General features: G+C 37.7%; 2 protein-coding genes across 3 annotated transcripts in view; both read left to right on the top strand.

The window, feature by feature from the left end:
- Window positions 1–8,308, top strand: part of LOC306884283 (nidogen-1-like) — a 32,488-nt gene extending 24,180 nt beyond the window's left edge. Inside the window, exons 14-20 of one of the 2 annotated variants that reach the window (XM_079440022.1) lie at window positions 768–937; window positions 2,695–2,821; window positions 3,797–3,968; window positions 4,833–4,990; window positions 5,147–5,270; window positions 6,850–6,962; window positions 7,585–8,308. In XM_079440022.1, coding sequence (XP_079296148.1) covers window positions 768–937; window positions 2,695–2,821; window positions 3,797–3,968; window positions 4,833–4,990; window positions 5,147–5,270; window positions 6,850–6,962; window positions 7,585–7,715 — 995 coding nt within the window. In that variant the 3' untranslated portion in view covers window positions 7,716–8,308. The remainder of the gene's footprint in view (window positions 1–767; window positions 938–2,694; window positions 2,822–3,796; window positions 3,969–4,832; window positions 4,991–5,146; window positions 5,271–6,849; window positions 6,963–7,584) is intronic. The other variant, XR_013785426.1, reaches the window with a different exon arrangement.
- Window positions 8,309–9,218: 910 nt separating this feature from the next.
- Window positions 9,219–13,669, top strand: part of LOC306883857 (lysosomal-trafficking regulator-like) — a 90,783-nt gene continuing 86,332 nt past the window's right edge. The window contains exon 1 of the mRNA XM_079439345.1: window positions 9,219–9,235. The gene's annotated coding sequence lies outside the window, so the exon portion shown is untranslated. The remainder of the gene's footprint in view (window positions 9,236–13,669) is intronic.

Here is a 13,669-nt window from a genome sequence, read left to right as displayed (position 1 = left end):
CGTTGCTAATTCCAAGACATCATTTTAGACCTAGTAATGGAGGTTTGAGCCGTTGATAGCAGACAAATGCAGTTAATTACTTAGTTATTAGAGAAAGAGAAAGAGAGAGAGGGTTTAATAGTGAAACTTTAAGTTCCTTTTCTTCACGTACAGCGCCGTTGCTACCTCGCGTGTAAGAAAAGTCATGTAGCTTTTAAGTTGCTAAACTATTTTTCTGATAAAATTGTCAGAGTAGTGCTAACAACATTAGCGCGTGTATTATGTTTCCGTGTGTGGGTCTGTAAGGGAGAGTATGTGCTTTACATTACATAATAAAATAGTAATTTTGTGGCAAAACATGGAAATGATCTGCTGTTTTGTATCTAGATTTGTCGAGAGAACAAGAATACTGGTTCTTAAATAAAAATGGCTGTTAATGAAGGAATTAATTAAAATAAGAAATATGATGTCGCCAACATCTAAACACTGTATTTCAAAGCTTGTTTAGACTTATTTTAAATAGTTTTAAGCTATCTTGTAGGCCCTTGAAAGAGTCCTGAGGCCTGTTGGTTGACAAACACTGTCCTAAAATACAGTTTTGGAACAAAGCCACTGCTGCAGCTGATGAATCTACACTTAATGTACATAACAACATATGGCATCAATGGCAGTTTTTGTACTAATACATTTTGACCATTTACTGTACACATATAGGTGGTGAATTGTCATAGTTATATGAATTTATTATAAATTAAATCATTTATATTCATGCATCTTCTGTTCCTCAGGTCCTGGTCACGATGGCCCTCGCCCGATTGGACCAACACCCGATCCTAACGTCAGTCCTTTGCCTCCTGGCAGCCACATCCTCTTCGCCCAGAGTGGGAAGATTGAGTATATTCCTCTGGAAGGTCACAACCTGAAGAAGAACGAAGCCAAGACTGCACTGCACCTCCCGGTAAAGCCTTTACCTCAATGTGTTGCCCGAAAGTGCAGCACATACTTGTTATGAAGTGTTTCAGGCCAAATCATTCACAACATTGTGTTATTCTCTGTAGATTCATCCAAAAGTCTTTGCTCTGATTTGTTCCCTGCTGTTTTGAAGCTCTGGAATGCATTAATGGAGAGGCTGTTTAGTGACGTTAGTAACAGCCGAGCGAACGTGTCACTGTGGTTTGCGTTCTGCTCGTAGTTCGTCTCTCTCAGTTAAACTGTTGATACGACAGAGCCAGAGAACTGCTGGGGGATTGCTGGGGAATTTTAGGATTGCTTAACTTTGTTTTTCTTGGACATATTAGTGTGAGAGAAATTGTTTATCAGAGCCATATGCTGCCTCTGCTGATTACATAACCTCCATAACCGAAAGAATGTGAGGAGGGATTCCAGGAGAAACAGAGCAGAATATTTACAAAAGAAAAGCACATGTTTTCTGCAGGCGTCCTTGATTAAACTGTTTCTTAAGTAGAAAACTGTATTCAAGATTTTTAAATGTTTTTGAAAGAAGTCTCTTGTGCTCACCAAAGCTGCATTTATTTGATCAAAAATACTGTACATTTTGTGAAATATTATTAATAAGTAACTGATTTCTATGTGTATATATTGTAAATTGTAATTTATTGCTGTGATCAAAGCTGAGTTTTCAGCATCATTACTCCAGTCTTCAGTGTCACACGATCCTGACATTACATTTTAAAAAATGTAGTCTTTGGTTTTTCTGTTTTTGCAAATGAAATAGTTCCAAAGCTGGAGCAGAACACTGTGGTTTATTTTTCCTGAATTAATTTGTTTTTGAACGAATCCAGTGAGCCACTTATGTAATGATCCATTCATGATCCAATGATCCATTCATGATCCAATGATCCATTCCAAAGACAGTCATCTTGCTTCATACTAATTGAATTTTGAAAGAATCGTTTGACTGAAGGGTTCAATTAATCATTCATTAAAAGAGACACTTGCCGCCACCTACTGTTGAATTTATTTATCCAAGCTTAAACCAGCACAAAAACACACTCCTCAAAATATTAATTATGGTTATGACAACCCCCCACCCACCATTCCCTTTGAAATTGTTTTTGCAATTCGACCACTGGTTGTGCTGTTTCCGATTTTTGCAGAAACTGTGATACATTTTTATTTTCAGGATTCTTTAATGAATATAAGTAAAAAAAAAGAGCAGCATTTATTTGAAATATAAATCTTTTGTAACATTATAAAGTCTTGCACTTTTGATCAATTTAACGAATCCTTGCTGAGTCAAAGCATTCTTACTGAAATCTTTCAATGTTAAACATTATGGTTTCTGATTATATTGCCAATTGATTGTGTCTAGCCACACGTGCAGCATATGCACAGGGTTTATATTTTCATCCACTTACCCCTGAACTTGACTTTTTAGGGCATATTGTGTGCAGTACTGTTGGAAATAATAAGTCTGAATAAATCTTCATCCCATCTGCTCTTATTTACTGCTCACATGCTTACATTTACTGTAATGACTAACATCAGTGAAGCTTGTTAAGCAAGGGAAAATGCGTTGTAACAAAGCTGGCCCAAGAGTCATTTGACTCAGATTCTGGATGTGTTTTCACATTTTGTCTAGACAGCCGTTCACAGACAGACAGATATATGAATGCCTGAAGGCAGCTTTAGAGTTGTGTTGTTATCTTAAACAGTTCCATGCATGTTTGCAAATCTTTTTTATCGTTTTTTCAGGAGAAAGTGGTGATTGGAATTGCTTACGACTGCATGGAGAAGATGGTGTATTGGACAGACATCAGCACACCTGCTATTAGCAAAGCTAGTCTACAAGGAGGAGAACCCGTCCACATCATTAAATCAGGTAGAGTCCATTTTAACCAATAGTACGCCCAGAAATGTCTCATTGCATCGTTCCAAACTTATTCACCATCTTCTGTGGATCACAAAAGATCAGGGCCCGTATTCATAAAGATTCAAAGAATCCTCTCAGAGAGCTCCTATTTCTAACTAAGAGTCCTAGCTTAAGAGGGATTCAGGACCAATCTGAGAGCAACTCTGAGCGAGGAAAAGACAAAAACTTTTATCTTAGTGAGGAGGCGTGGCTGACCCCGTTGCTAGGAATGACACAGTCTTTTTGAAGACTGTGATTGGTTGGTTGTCCAAAGAGGAAATAAAAGCGCTTTTAAGAGTAGGGTATATTATAAGCCTTCACTTTGAAATTACAGGCGTAATTTTTCCTCTCGCTCTTTCTCTCTTTCTCTCACACACACAAACACATTATATATGTATATTTATTCTTTATTTTTTATTTACCATGCTGTCATACTTACCGTGTTTTATAGGAAATGAACAGAGACATGTTAATGTAGTGATTACGTCCATTTCTGGCGCTATGGCATTTCAGCGCGGTGTCTGAGATGCTAGCGTGTCTCAAATAAGATCGGTCACAGACATGATCCCTGCACGATCTAATGTGTAGCGTCTTATTAACTCACTGTCATGCATTGTGTGCAACACATTTCTTCTCCCTCTTCACGTTTCATCCATTTTCTCCGCTGCTAAAGAAACTCTTAAACTCTCTTAAAAGTCCTCGTCCGTACTCCTGACAATTTTGGACCTTAAGACCTCTTTTAAGGGTTAAGATGCTTTTTGAATTACTTTTTTCTTTACTAGGATCTTTTCTTTAATTTGAAGAGGAAACACCCACATTTCTAAGAATTTTCTTAGAATTTTGTTACTAGGAGCAACTCTTAGCACTAAGATTCTTCATGAATACGGGCCCAGTTTTGATTTCAAAGGATCTTAAGAAGTTGTTTGACACTGATTTTTGTGTCAGATCTCAGCAGCCCTGAAGGCATCGCTATCGACCATCTGGGTAGAAACGTGTTCTGGACAGACTCCATGAAGGACAGAATTGAAGTTTCCTCTTTAGACGGATCCCAGCGCCGTGTGTTGATTAACACAGGCCTGGTTAACCCGAGAGCCATCCTGACTGATCCCATCAATGGGTGCGTGACTAACCAGAAACAACCAGCGTCTAAAATTAACAACAGTGATTTTGGCAAGTAAAGATAGTTGGATAGAAATGAGATTCAAGATTCAAGATTTTTATTTGTCACATACACAATTATACAGAGTATAACCAGCAGTGAAATGTAGGTCAGGTCCGCTCCAAGGACAGTGCAATTATATAGAATACAAATATGAGAAAAAGAAAAGTAGAAAAAATAAAAGAATAAAATAAAATAAAAGATAAAAAATATAAATGTGCAGGTCAGTATGTTGTTGACTTAAATAGTAATAAAGACAAATGTGCAAAAAAATGTGCAAAAAAGTTGTACAGGGTATTTAAATAGCAGCAATATGTGGTAGAGAAAAATTTACCAAATTTAAAATGCAATGCAATACTTGGTTAAATCAATAAGATTAATAACAATTAAGTGTGATAATCTGAAGTCATGTGAACAATTCAATAATAAAGGTTTCTTTACACAGCAAATGTGGCACAGAAGCACTTCTGAAGTGGCATTTTTTAATGCTGCTCAGAGGTGGCAAAGCAGGCATCATCTAATCTGGCTTTAATGTGGTATTATGCCTTTACACTGAATTTTGAGCAGGCACTGAGCAGCCTTAATTTGGCTCTGTAAAGGCACCCTAAATTTAGCAGCACAATAATGCAAAATAGAGTTTCATGGCCATTGCTTTCTCTCATTTCACCTGCATTAGTTTTAGACCATGATTACAGCTTTGTTTCTAATCATACATGAAATCATGTTTACACTCATTCTTTTTTGGAGTGATTTGAGTGATTCCCAATGTACCATTCATTTCTGCAGTGAAATAGTTATTGTAAAGGTCTTTTTCTTCCTCAGTTACATTTACTGGGCCGACTGGAACAGGGACGCCCCCAAAATTGAGATGGCTTACATGGACGGCACAAATCGCAGGGTCCTGGCCAAGGATGATTTGGGCCTCCCCAACGGTTTAACTTACGACCCCCAGACGTCTCTGCTGTGCTGGGCGGATGCTGGTACGGCTCCAGTTCACTGAGAAACATTTACTAGTGCAATGAAGTCACAGCTGTTTGAGTGTCTCGGGGGGGAAGCAACTGATTGTTTAGCTCGTTAAAGCCACAAGCTCCATAAAACGCTTTGTTTAGTTGATGCGTTTGGTGTTTCTGATGCAGGCACACATAAAGTAGAGTGCATGAATCCGCAGCAGGGCACTCGGAGGCTTCTTATGGAGGGAATTCAGTATCCCTTCGGACTGACTACTGATGGAAAGAACCTCTACTACACGGACTGGACGAGGTGAACGTTCACTTAAACAGCATCACGCTTTTATTGAGTGACAGGTCCTTCAAATGTTTTGAATGAAGTTTCTTCTGCTTACCAAGGTTTCATTTATTTGATCAAAAATAGAGTAAAAAATTTGAAATATTATTCCAATTTAAAAGAAGTATTTTCTATATGAATATATTGTCAAATGTAATTTATTCCTGTGATCAAAGTTGAAATTTCAGCATGATCCTTCAGAAATCATTCTAATATGCTGATTTGCTGCTCAAGAAACATTTCTGATGGTTATAAATCAAAATAGAAATCTTTTAGAACATGGTAAATGTTTTGAAGGCACTTTGGATCAATTTAATGCAATCTTAATGAATAAAAGTATGAATTTCTTTAAAAAAACATCGTATAGATTTTTGAATGGTAGTGTTTTATAACAGAATAATAGGAATAACAACTGCTGGGTTCAGATATTCACCCAAAGTTCACTCCAGTTTAGTTCCCCTGGTCTTGCTCGTGTTGTTCGGTTGTGGTTTAGGATGGGAAAGCAAGGTCAAGGTTCAGTCTAAACCTGTGAGCTCCACAGCTCTCTGTTCTTCTGATGCCTTGATGTGTCTGTTTGCTAGCGCAGGTTTCCTCGGCAGTAGCGTGCACTCATTTAGCGCTTTAACCCTGAATGTGTTTGCTATGCAGAGGTCTGGTCAAGAGGCCTGTTTCAAGGCTTGTGGCAGCTGCGTGTAATTTCATGGGCCGTCTGTGTTTCTCTCTGATCTTCCTACAGCCTTTTGCTCTCTGTTAGTAGAGAGTCACAATGGAGCTTATTATAGCTATTTATAATAATAAACAGTACAAAAACAACTGACATGTAAAAGGTCAGGGTGCATTACAGTAGGGGGAATTTGGGAGGAAAATATGCTTAATTTTTTTGTGAATATATTTTTCAATGTAATTTATTCCTTTGATCAAAGCTGAGTTTTCAGCATCATTACTCCAGTCTTCAGTGTCACATGATCCTTCAGAAATCATTCTAATACGCTATTATTAATTATTATTTAATTAATAGTGATAATATAATTCATACTTTTATGCCGCAAGGATGCATTATATTGATCAACTGTGACAGTGAATACATTTATAATAGAAATATAATATCACAAAAGATTTCTGTTTCAAGTAAATGCTGTTCTTTTGAACTTTCTATTCATCAAAGATTCCAGAAAAAATAAAATGTATCACGGTTTCCACAAAAATATGAAGCTGCACAACTGTTGATAATAATCAGAAATGTTTCTTGATCATAAATAAGCATATTAGAATGATATCTGAAGGATCATGTGACACTGAAGACTGCAGTAATGATGCTGAAAATACAGCTTTGATCACAGAAATAAATTACATTTTACAATATAGAAAACAGCTGTTTTAAATAGTAAAAATATTTCAGTTTGTACTGTATTTTGTAATAGATGCAGATGTGGATGAGCAGAAGACATTTCAAAACATTTAAAAACTAATGAATTATTCATACATACTGTATATATGTATCATAAAGGTAGATAGCCAGTGTTTTCCTGACGGTTTGTGTGTTTGTGTTGATCAGGGGTGCTGTAGTCGTAGCTGATCGATATGCTAGACGAGAGGTGGATGAGTTCCAGCCCCAGAAACGAACACGTCTCTACGGGATCACCACGGCACATGCCCACTGCCCGTCTGGTATGATTTCTCTCTGATACTTACAGTGGTGGCCAAGATTGTTAGAACACTTGGCATATTTAAGAGGTTTCGGTTGTTTTTGGTGAATTGGCCATTACAATACCCATAAAACTAACTATTGCCTGAACTACCTACGATGGAAAAAATCTGCTGGAACATTGAAAATGATGGACCTCAACCCCATCGAGCAAATTTGGGGCGAGTTAGAAAATAAACTTGACTGACCTATTGTGCATTCAAAGGAAAGCCTTGCAGAAGTCATGGGTTGCAGAAGGCATGGGATAACATTAGTGTTGAAGTTCATGTGCTGCTGTAATTGCTGCAAAAGTTGGACATACCAAATATTAAAGTTAAAAGTGGATAAAAACAGTATGACTCATCTGATATTTATTGTGCAACCATCTGCATGTTTCATGAACATTATGAAATGAAATCATGGTTTGGAGGCAAAAACCTGCCAGGTGTTCTAACAATTTTGGCCACCACTGTAAATTCTTCATAAATAATGTCAGTTTTTAATGCGCGGTGCTTCTAACCTTGTAAGTAACTGGCTCAAGTAGCTAAAACAACACGTTTGTACCATGACTGGAGCTAATGTGAGATACTCACTGTTCCCCATCAGGCCAGAACTACTGCTCCAGCAATAATGGTGGGTGCACTCACTTATGTCTGGCGACACCTGCTGGGCGCTCGTGCAGGTGTCCGGATAACGCTGCAGGGCTGGGCTGTGTGGAGCAAGAAGGCTGGAACTGAAGTGAGCAGACCTCTGGTGAAGGACGACATGGCAGCTCCATCTGAACGCTTCTGTTACACCAGGTGTTGTCTGAAAGATGCAATAAAGCCAACTCAGTATTAAAGTGCATTAAAATGCATCCGTGCCTTAAATATGATCATGGTGCTTTAAAGAGCAGTCAATGCTAATGAGGTCATTGTGAATTTAGTTTCATGACTTTTCAAACTATTTTCAGCAAAACTAACAGTGTTACCCTGATACTGAGAGTATCTCTTTTAAAAGATAAAGAAATGATACAATTGTGAAATAACCTGACATAAATCAATGTTTACACATACATCTTTTCAATAAAATCATATTTTGTTTATTTAGCCTTGTCCTTTTTATATTGTTATAGTGCTCTGTCATACTCTCGTGCTTTATGAATCTTAGACAGGAATGCAAGTATATTTTGTCCTTGTGCACAGAAAACAATAACCACCAGAGGCCAGCAGAAGCCTAAAAATCAGGTGAAAACTCCCTGCACAAACTATTAGATTGTCTAGTTATTCTTTCTTACTGTATTTAGTTCACAGTGTAGGTCATTAATTAAATCATATCATTCTTTAATTTATGTTATGAGTGTTTGTATGTCTGTATTATTATTTTTTAACATTTACTAGTTGTGTTATCAAGTGTTCTTGCCACTGAACAATTCTGCAGATATCTGTGGATTTTAGTATAGTAACTGGAAATGTAATACATTTAAGTATGGGTACCTTGAAAAAATGATCTTATCTTATACAAATACATTTCATAATATTGTACATTTATGTTATAGATATAGTATGAGGTAAATTCAAATAATAGCTAAAAAAACAACTTTTTTTAGGTAATGAAAAAAATATTACAGAACAAAATAGGATTATGACTTGTATTTGCAAACAAATATTATAAATAGAGGTGTGCAGTAAACACTATTTATACAGTATTGTTTTAGTTATGTTTATCATTTTATTCAATGTGTTACTTGTGTATGTATGTATATAGTATATTAATATTTGTACATGAAAAGGATGACTGACTAGCACTTTAATAATGAATGAATCTGTACAAAAGAATGGTGTCATCATGGAACAGTGGCTCAAATCTGATCAGAGATCAGCGGTGGGCTTTAAATAGTCCCACAAACATCCTCTTATTCCCACATTAAAGAGGACTGTATGTCGCATGAGTCTAAAACAACACAAAAAGAGAAGCTCCGTGGCGAACATTACTCTTTACTGTGAATGGAGCGCTGTGGCGTCATCACGTAGCCCCGCCCACAGAGGGAACAAAAACGTAGGCGCCTAAACCCCGCCCTAGCAGGGGGGACACGGTTGACGTCATCCGAACGACTGGCGAAAGGGAGAGTCCTCAGTGGCCACTGATATGATTGACAGTCTACTCAACCAATAGCCGCTTAGGATTCTGTTTTGTGGGCGTTATTTCCTGTACTGTTTTGCGTGTCTTCTTCTGTCTAAATTGCTTGTGTATATGTTAAAAGGAAACCGGAGACGAGGTACGTGAATTATAATTGTTTTTAGACCTCGGACGTATAATATTGACATGATGATTAAACATGGCTGGTTGGCATTCGTTCTACCTCATATTTGACATAACTAAAGCAATGAGTGTTAGCCTAAGCTGTACTGCAGGAGATTCTGCGTCTGCTGTTGCGTGAAATGATCCAGATACACGCAAACACGAACCATTTTTATTCACCATAAGCCCCAACTTGTGTTCAACGCGAAGCGGTGCACTAATATCAATGCTTTATTTGTCTGCTTGCAACTGTAACTTGACCGCAACCGTCAGCCAGACTGGAAACTGACTTGGATGCGAACAGATCCAGTGCAGAACCCAATTCGCGCCAGCCGTGAATTCAAAAGTTCTGTTTGAGCTCTGTCGGCAGTAACGGATTTAACGGACTTCACGTCTCCTAACGTTAATCCGGATGGACACCTAATGAAATGATGTGCTGTTCCCGCTCACGCTGCTCGGATTTCACCGCTGGATTTTAGAGCTTCGATCACTGCTGTGGATGAACCGGAGCCGGTGGCGGTCAGCTGGACATGGCCAGCTCACACCTGGCTGATCTGTCCCGGGCCTGGGAGAACTACACGGACTGCCGCGATCTGCAGGTGAGCCGTGAGAACTAACGTTACTAAGTAGACGATGAGCAAAGTCTGTATGTGGGCTTGTCAAAGATTTAATTGGAAGTTGGGGAAAAGCCTTACATTTGAATGCTGTGTGTTTGCAAAGGTGTTCTGGTTTGGTTACTAGACAAACAGATTAACCAGTTCTGATTCACTTGATCTAGATCCTCTATACTTGCTTGGGCCTTCTCGGATTTACCGTTTCTGAATAACTTACGTTAACTAGATTTAAATTAGTAGATTTACTTGGGTGTTCTGGGTTACTGGAAAAACAAATCAACTAACTTAGTTCTGATTTACTAGATCTAACGTTATATCTATAGACTTACTAGGTTGTTCTGGGTTATTAGTCAAACAGATTAACTAGTTCTGGTTTCATAGATCTAGATCTGTATATTTGCTAGATATAGACAGCTTTATTAGTTCTGATTTACTAGAACTAACTCTCTAGATTTACTAGATTAAGGGTTACTAGACAAACAGATCAACTAGTTCTGGTTTACTAGATCTAGATCTGTACGTTTACTAGGGTGTTATGGGTTGCTAGACATATTTACTAGATTCAATGCACTAGATCTGTAGATGTACTGTTTTGGGTTACTAGACAAACAAATGAACTAGTTCTGATTTACTAGATCTTGAGCTGTTGGTTTAAAATTTCCAGTTGAATCCTGAGTTACAACCAACCATCCTGGACTCCCTTTTAAAGTAGTGTTGTGATGGTACGATGGTATAGTGATTATGAGTTTGTAGTACCAATACCATGGGACTTTGATATAAACCATGCTACTGAATAATTAGTTACCATGGATTTTCATGGTGTTCACTGATAACTGAAAATAATTCTATGGTATAATCATGGTACATGTACAAAACACAATGGTACTACAATGATCAGGTGTATATTTACATCTATGATTTAAGCTTTTTAAATCACAGCAAGAAACAATTTGCAGAACACACACAGATATAAATACTTAAAAAATTACACAGCGATAGCCTGCTCATGTACTTCTTAATCATATTTGTCTTATGTGTGTCTGCTGAGAGCAGCTGTCATGGAGCGCCAGCCAGGAATAGTTCAGATTATGTTGACTGTTGGTTTGATTCTCACTGTACTTTGCTAGGTTGGCATGTGATTAACAGTTAACTGTGAATTCATGTGTGATTTTTTTATCAGATTTTGTAATTCATTTTGATAGACGGGTTGGTGGATGTTCATGAAAGTTCACTTTGCTTTAGTTGGATTGTTTAGCCCAAGCAGCAAAAACACATCCAGATTGACCTGTCAAAGCCCTTCTGGATGTTGGGGTGGAGTAGATTAAATGGTCAACCAGGCTTAACTAGGTTTTCAGATTGAACTGTGAAGTTAATTTCTACAAAATGTATGCACACTGGAACCTGAACTTGAACATGAGACATGCGAGGATGAGTCTCTGTGCCGAATGTACACTTCACTGAAGCGCTTTAGAGGTGGCGCTTAGGTGTCTGGGACACAGACTGTTTACCCCTCTAGGGCTGAAGCCCGCAGCAGTGCGGTCTGTCTCGTTTTTTCTCGATGACCGTGAAAAGAACTAAAAATACTCTGTCATTTCTGATTGTACAGATAAGAATAAGATATCGTTTGAAACTTCAAAGGGTCTACTTTTATTTGTGTATAGTCTTAATAACAACAAAATAATGTGCTGTACAAACAGGGTGCACTCTCTGCCATCTCAGTCTCTGTCAAGTTTCATCACAAACATGTAAATAAAATAACCTGAGTCTTGGCGAATACAAACATGTATAAATATATGTACGTTCATGCTGCTCACATATTATTGTAGCCCAGTTTGTGCTGATTACAGTGTAATAATCAGATTTTAGACATTAATATGTTAATAAAACACATGTCTGAGCATATCAAAACTTCTCCAGGGCCCCAAAACCCCCTCAGACTCCAGAGAGTTAATGCTGCTCAGAGGTGGCTTCTGTGCCACCTTTGCACTGTAAATTCAGAGGTTTAAAGTGTATATAGCCCCACCCCAACATTTCTGTGTCTTCATCGCACTGTACACTACTGTTAGAGGGTCTCCTTGTCTTGATATTTATGTAAGCTTGTGGGTGTGTTTCTGTTCATGTGTGTTTTTTGTGGCTGTGCGCTTCGCACTTTCAGTTTCCTTCAATATGGTTTCACCGCGATGACAGTTCTTCTCATCGCCAGTGACTGGTAAACACTGTGACGACTGGGTCTCGCTCCCTGTTGTGATGCTGTTTCCATTCATTTATCCAGGTTCTTTCAAATTATTTATTGTCATCCATCTGGTAAACTGCTCACTTATGTTCATGGGATGGAGTTGAACTTATTTAGGTTTCTGAAATGAAGATGCTATTATTGCTTTATATAGTTTGCATAGATTTGTCTATCCACAGATGACCTAATACATTTGCTTGTGTAGTAAACAACCAAAGCACACTATACTGGAAACTGTATCCCAATGCAATGTGTTTGACCTTCCATTTCCAGTGTAATAGATGAACCAGAAGTAAAATCAACCTGTTTGAGCCTTTGTATGAGATGGAGAGAAGTTCTAGAGCCAAAGTCCATTCACACCAAGAACGATAACTACATTAGCATCCATACCAACAAACGATATAACGTTCTGTTTTTTTATAAATAAAAAAGTAGTCATTTGCCACTTTAAATGCTCAAGCTCTCTAAAGTCAGATGGATTTTGATTGGCATCTAGAAAAGAATCATTTTGAAAGTGATTTCAGTGCTATTTTGTGTATTGTGATAGCTGTGGTACGGGCTTCCCTGTTCTCATAGAAATAGAATGACTATAGTTATAGCTAATATTAATTTTAATTAGCTATACCTTTATAGTTATTGTCCTTGGTGTAAGTGGCTCTATACACATGAAAGTTCAGATTTGAACAATGCTGAGTATGTCGTGAAAATGTGGTTGGTTAAACTGAACACTGGAGAAAAAGGTCAGCCGTTATCTTGATATGTTACCCAAACCACATATTTTCCATTGCATTATATGGGCTGGTGTTTCATTGGAAGACTTTCAAAATGTCAGTGTTGCTTTAAATCAGTTGAGGTTTGTGTGAGATGTTTTTAGATTTGATAAAGGGGATGTTGTTCGCTGACAGGATGCTCACTGCTCTCGCTTCTTGCTGCTTTTCATGCGAGTAGCGATTCTTTTGCGCACCTCATAAATGTTTTTATTTTCCTCAAGATTTGTTCACTGAAGACATCGGTTGAGTGTGGGTAAGTTAGATCCTTAAAATTTGTTTCATTTGTAGTTGTTGAAAGGTTTTATGAGGTTGTCTAATATTTATGTGAAGAATCCAGATGAAATAGCATTTGATTACTTGAGATTGTTGCGATTTGTTTTGTCGTGAAGTGCAGACACAGTGCCGTGATTGAGAAGTCTGCTAGTTTAATCAGGTCTCGCTGTGAAGTCTGTCCGTCAGATGCCACCAGTGACATCAAGATACGCTCTTCCCATTGATCTTTAAATGAACAGTTCACCCAAACGTGAGGAATCTGTCAACGTTTATAGGCCCCTGTAAGGGGGGGGCGATATGGCCAAAAAATTATCTTGATGATTTTCTTCATATCAGTCGATATCAATAATTATCATGATAAATGTCAAATCTTTATTTCTTTCAAGTTTAAAGCCAGAATTTTGCTCCATTTGCTAATTTTCCGTAACAAAATAAATATCTAAATAGAAAAATTAATTTCTTAGTTTCTGCATGTTCTAATGAGTGATATTCTTTCAAATTTGGGTTGCCTGATAATATTA

This window comes from Barbus barbus (assembly GCF_936440315.1).
Source record: "Barbus barbus genome assembly, chromosome: 18".
In the NCBI taxonomy this organism is placed as follows: Eukaryota; Metazoa; Chordata; class Actinopteri; order Cypriniformes; family Cyprinidae; genus Barbus; species Barbus barbus.
The sequence above is the reverse complement of the archived record's forward strand: the minus strand, read 5'-3'. Positions and strand labels throughout refer to the sequence as shown.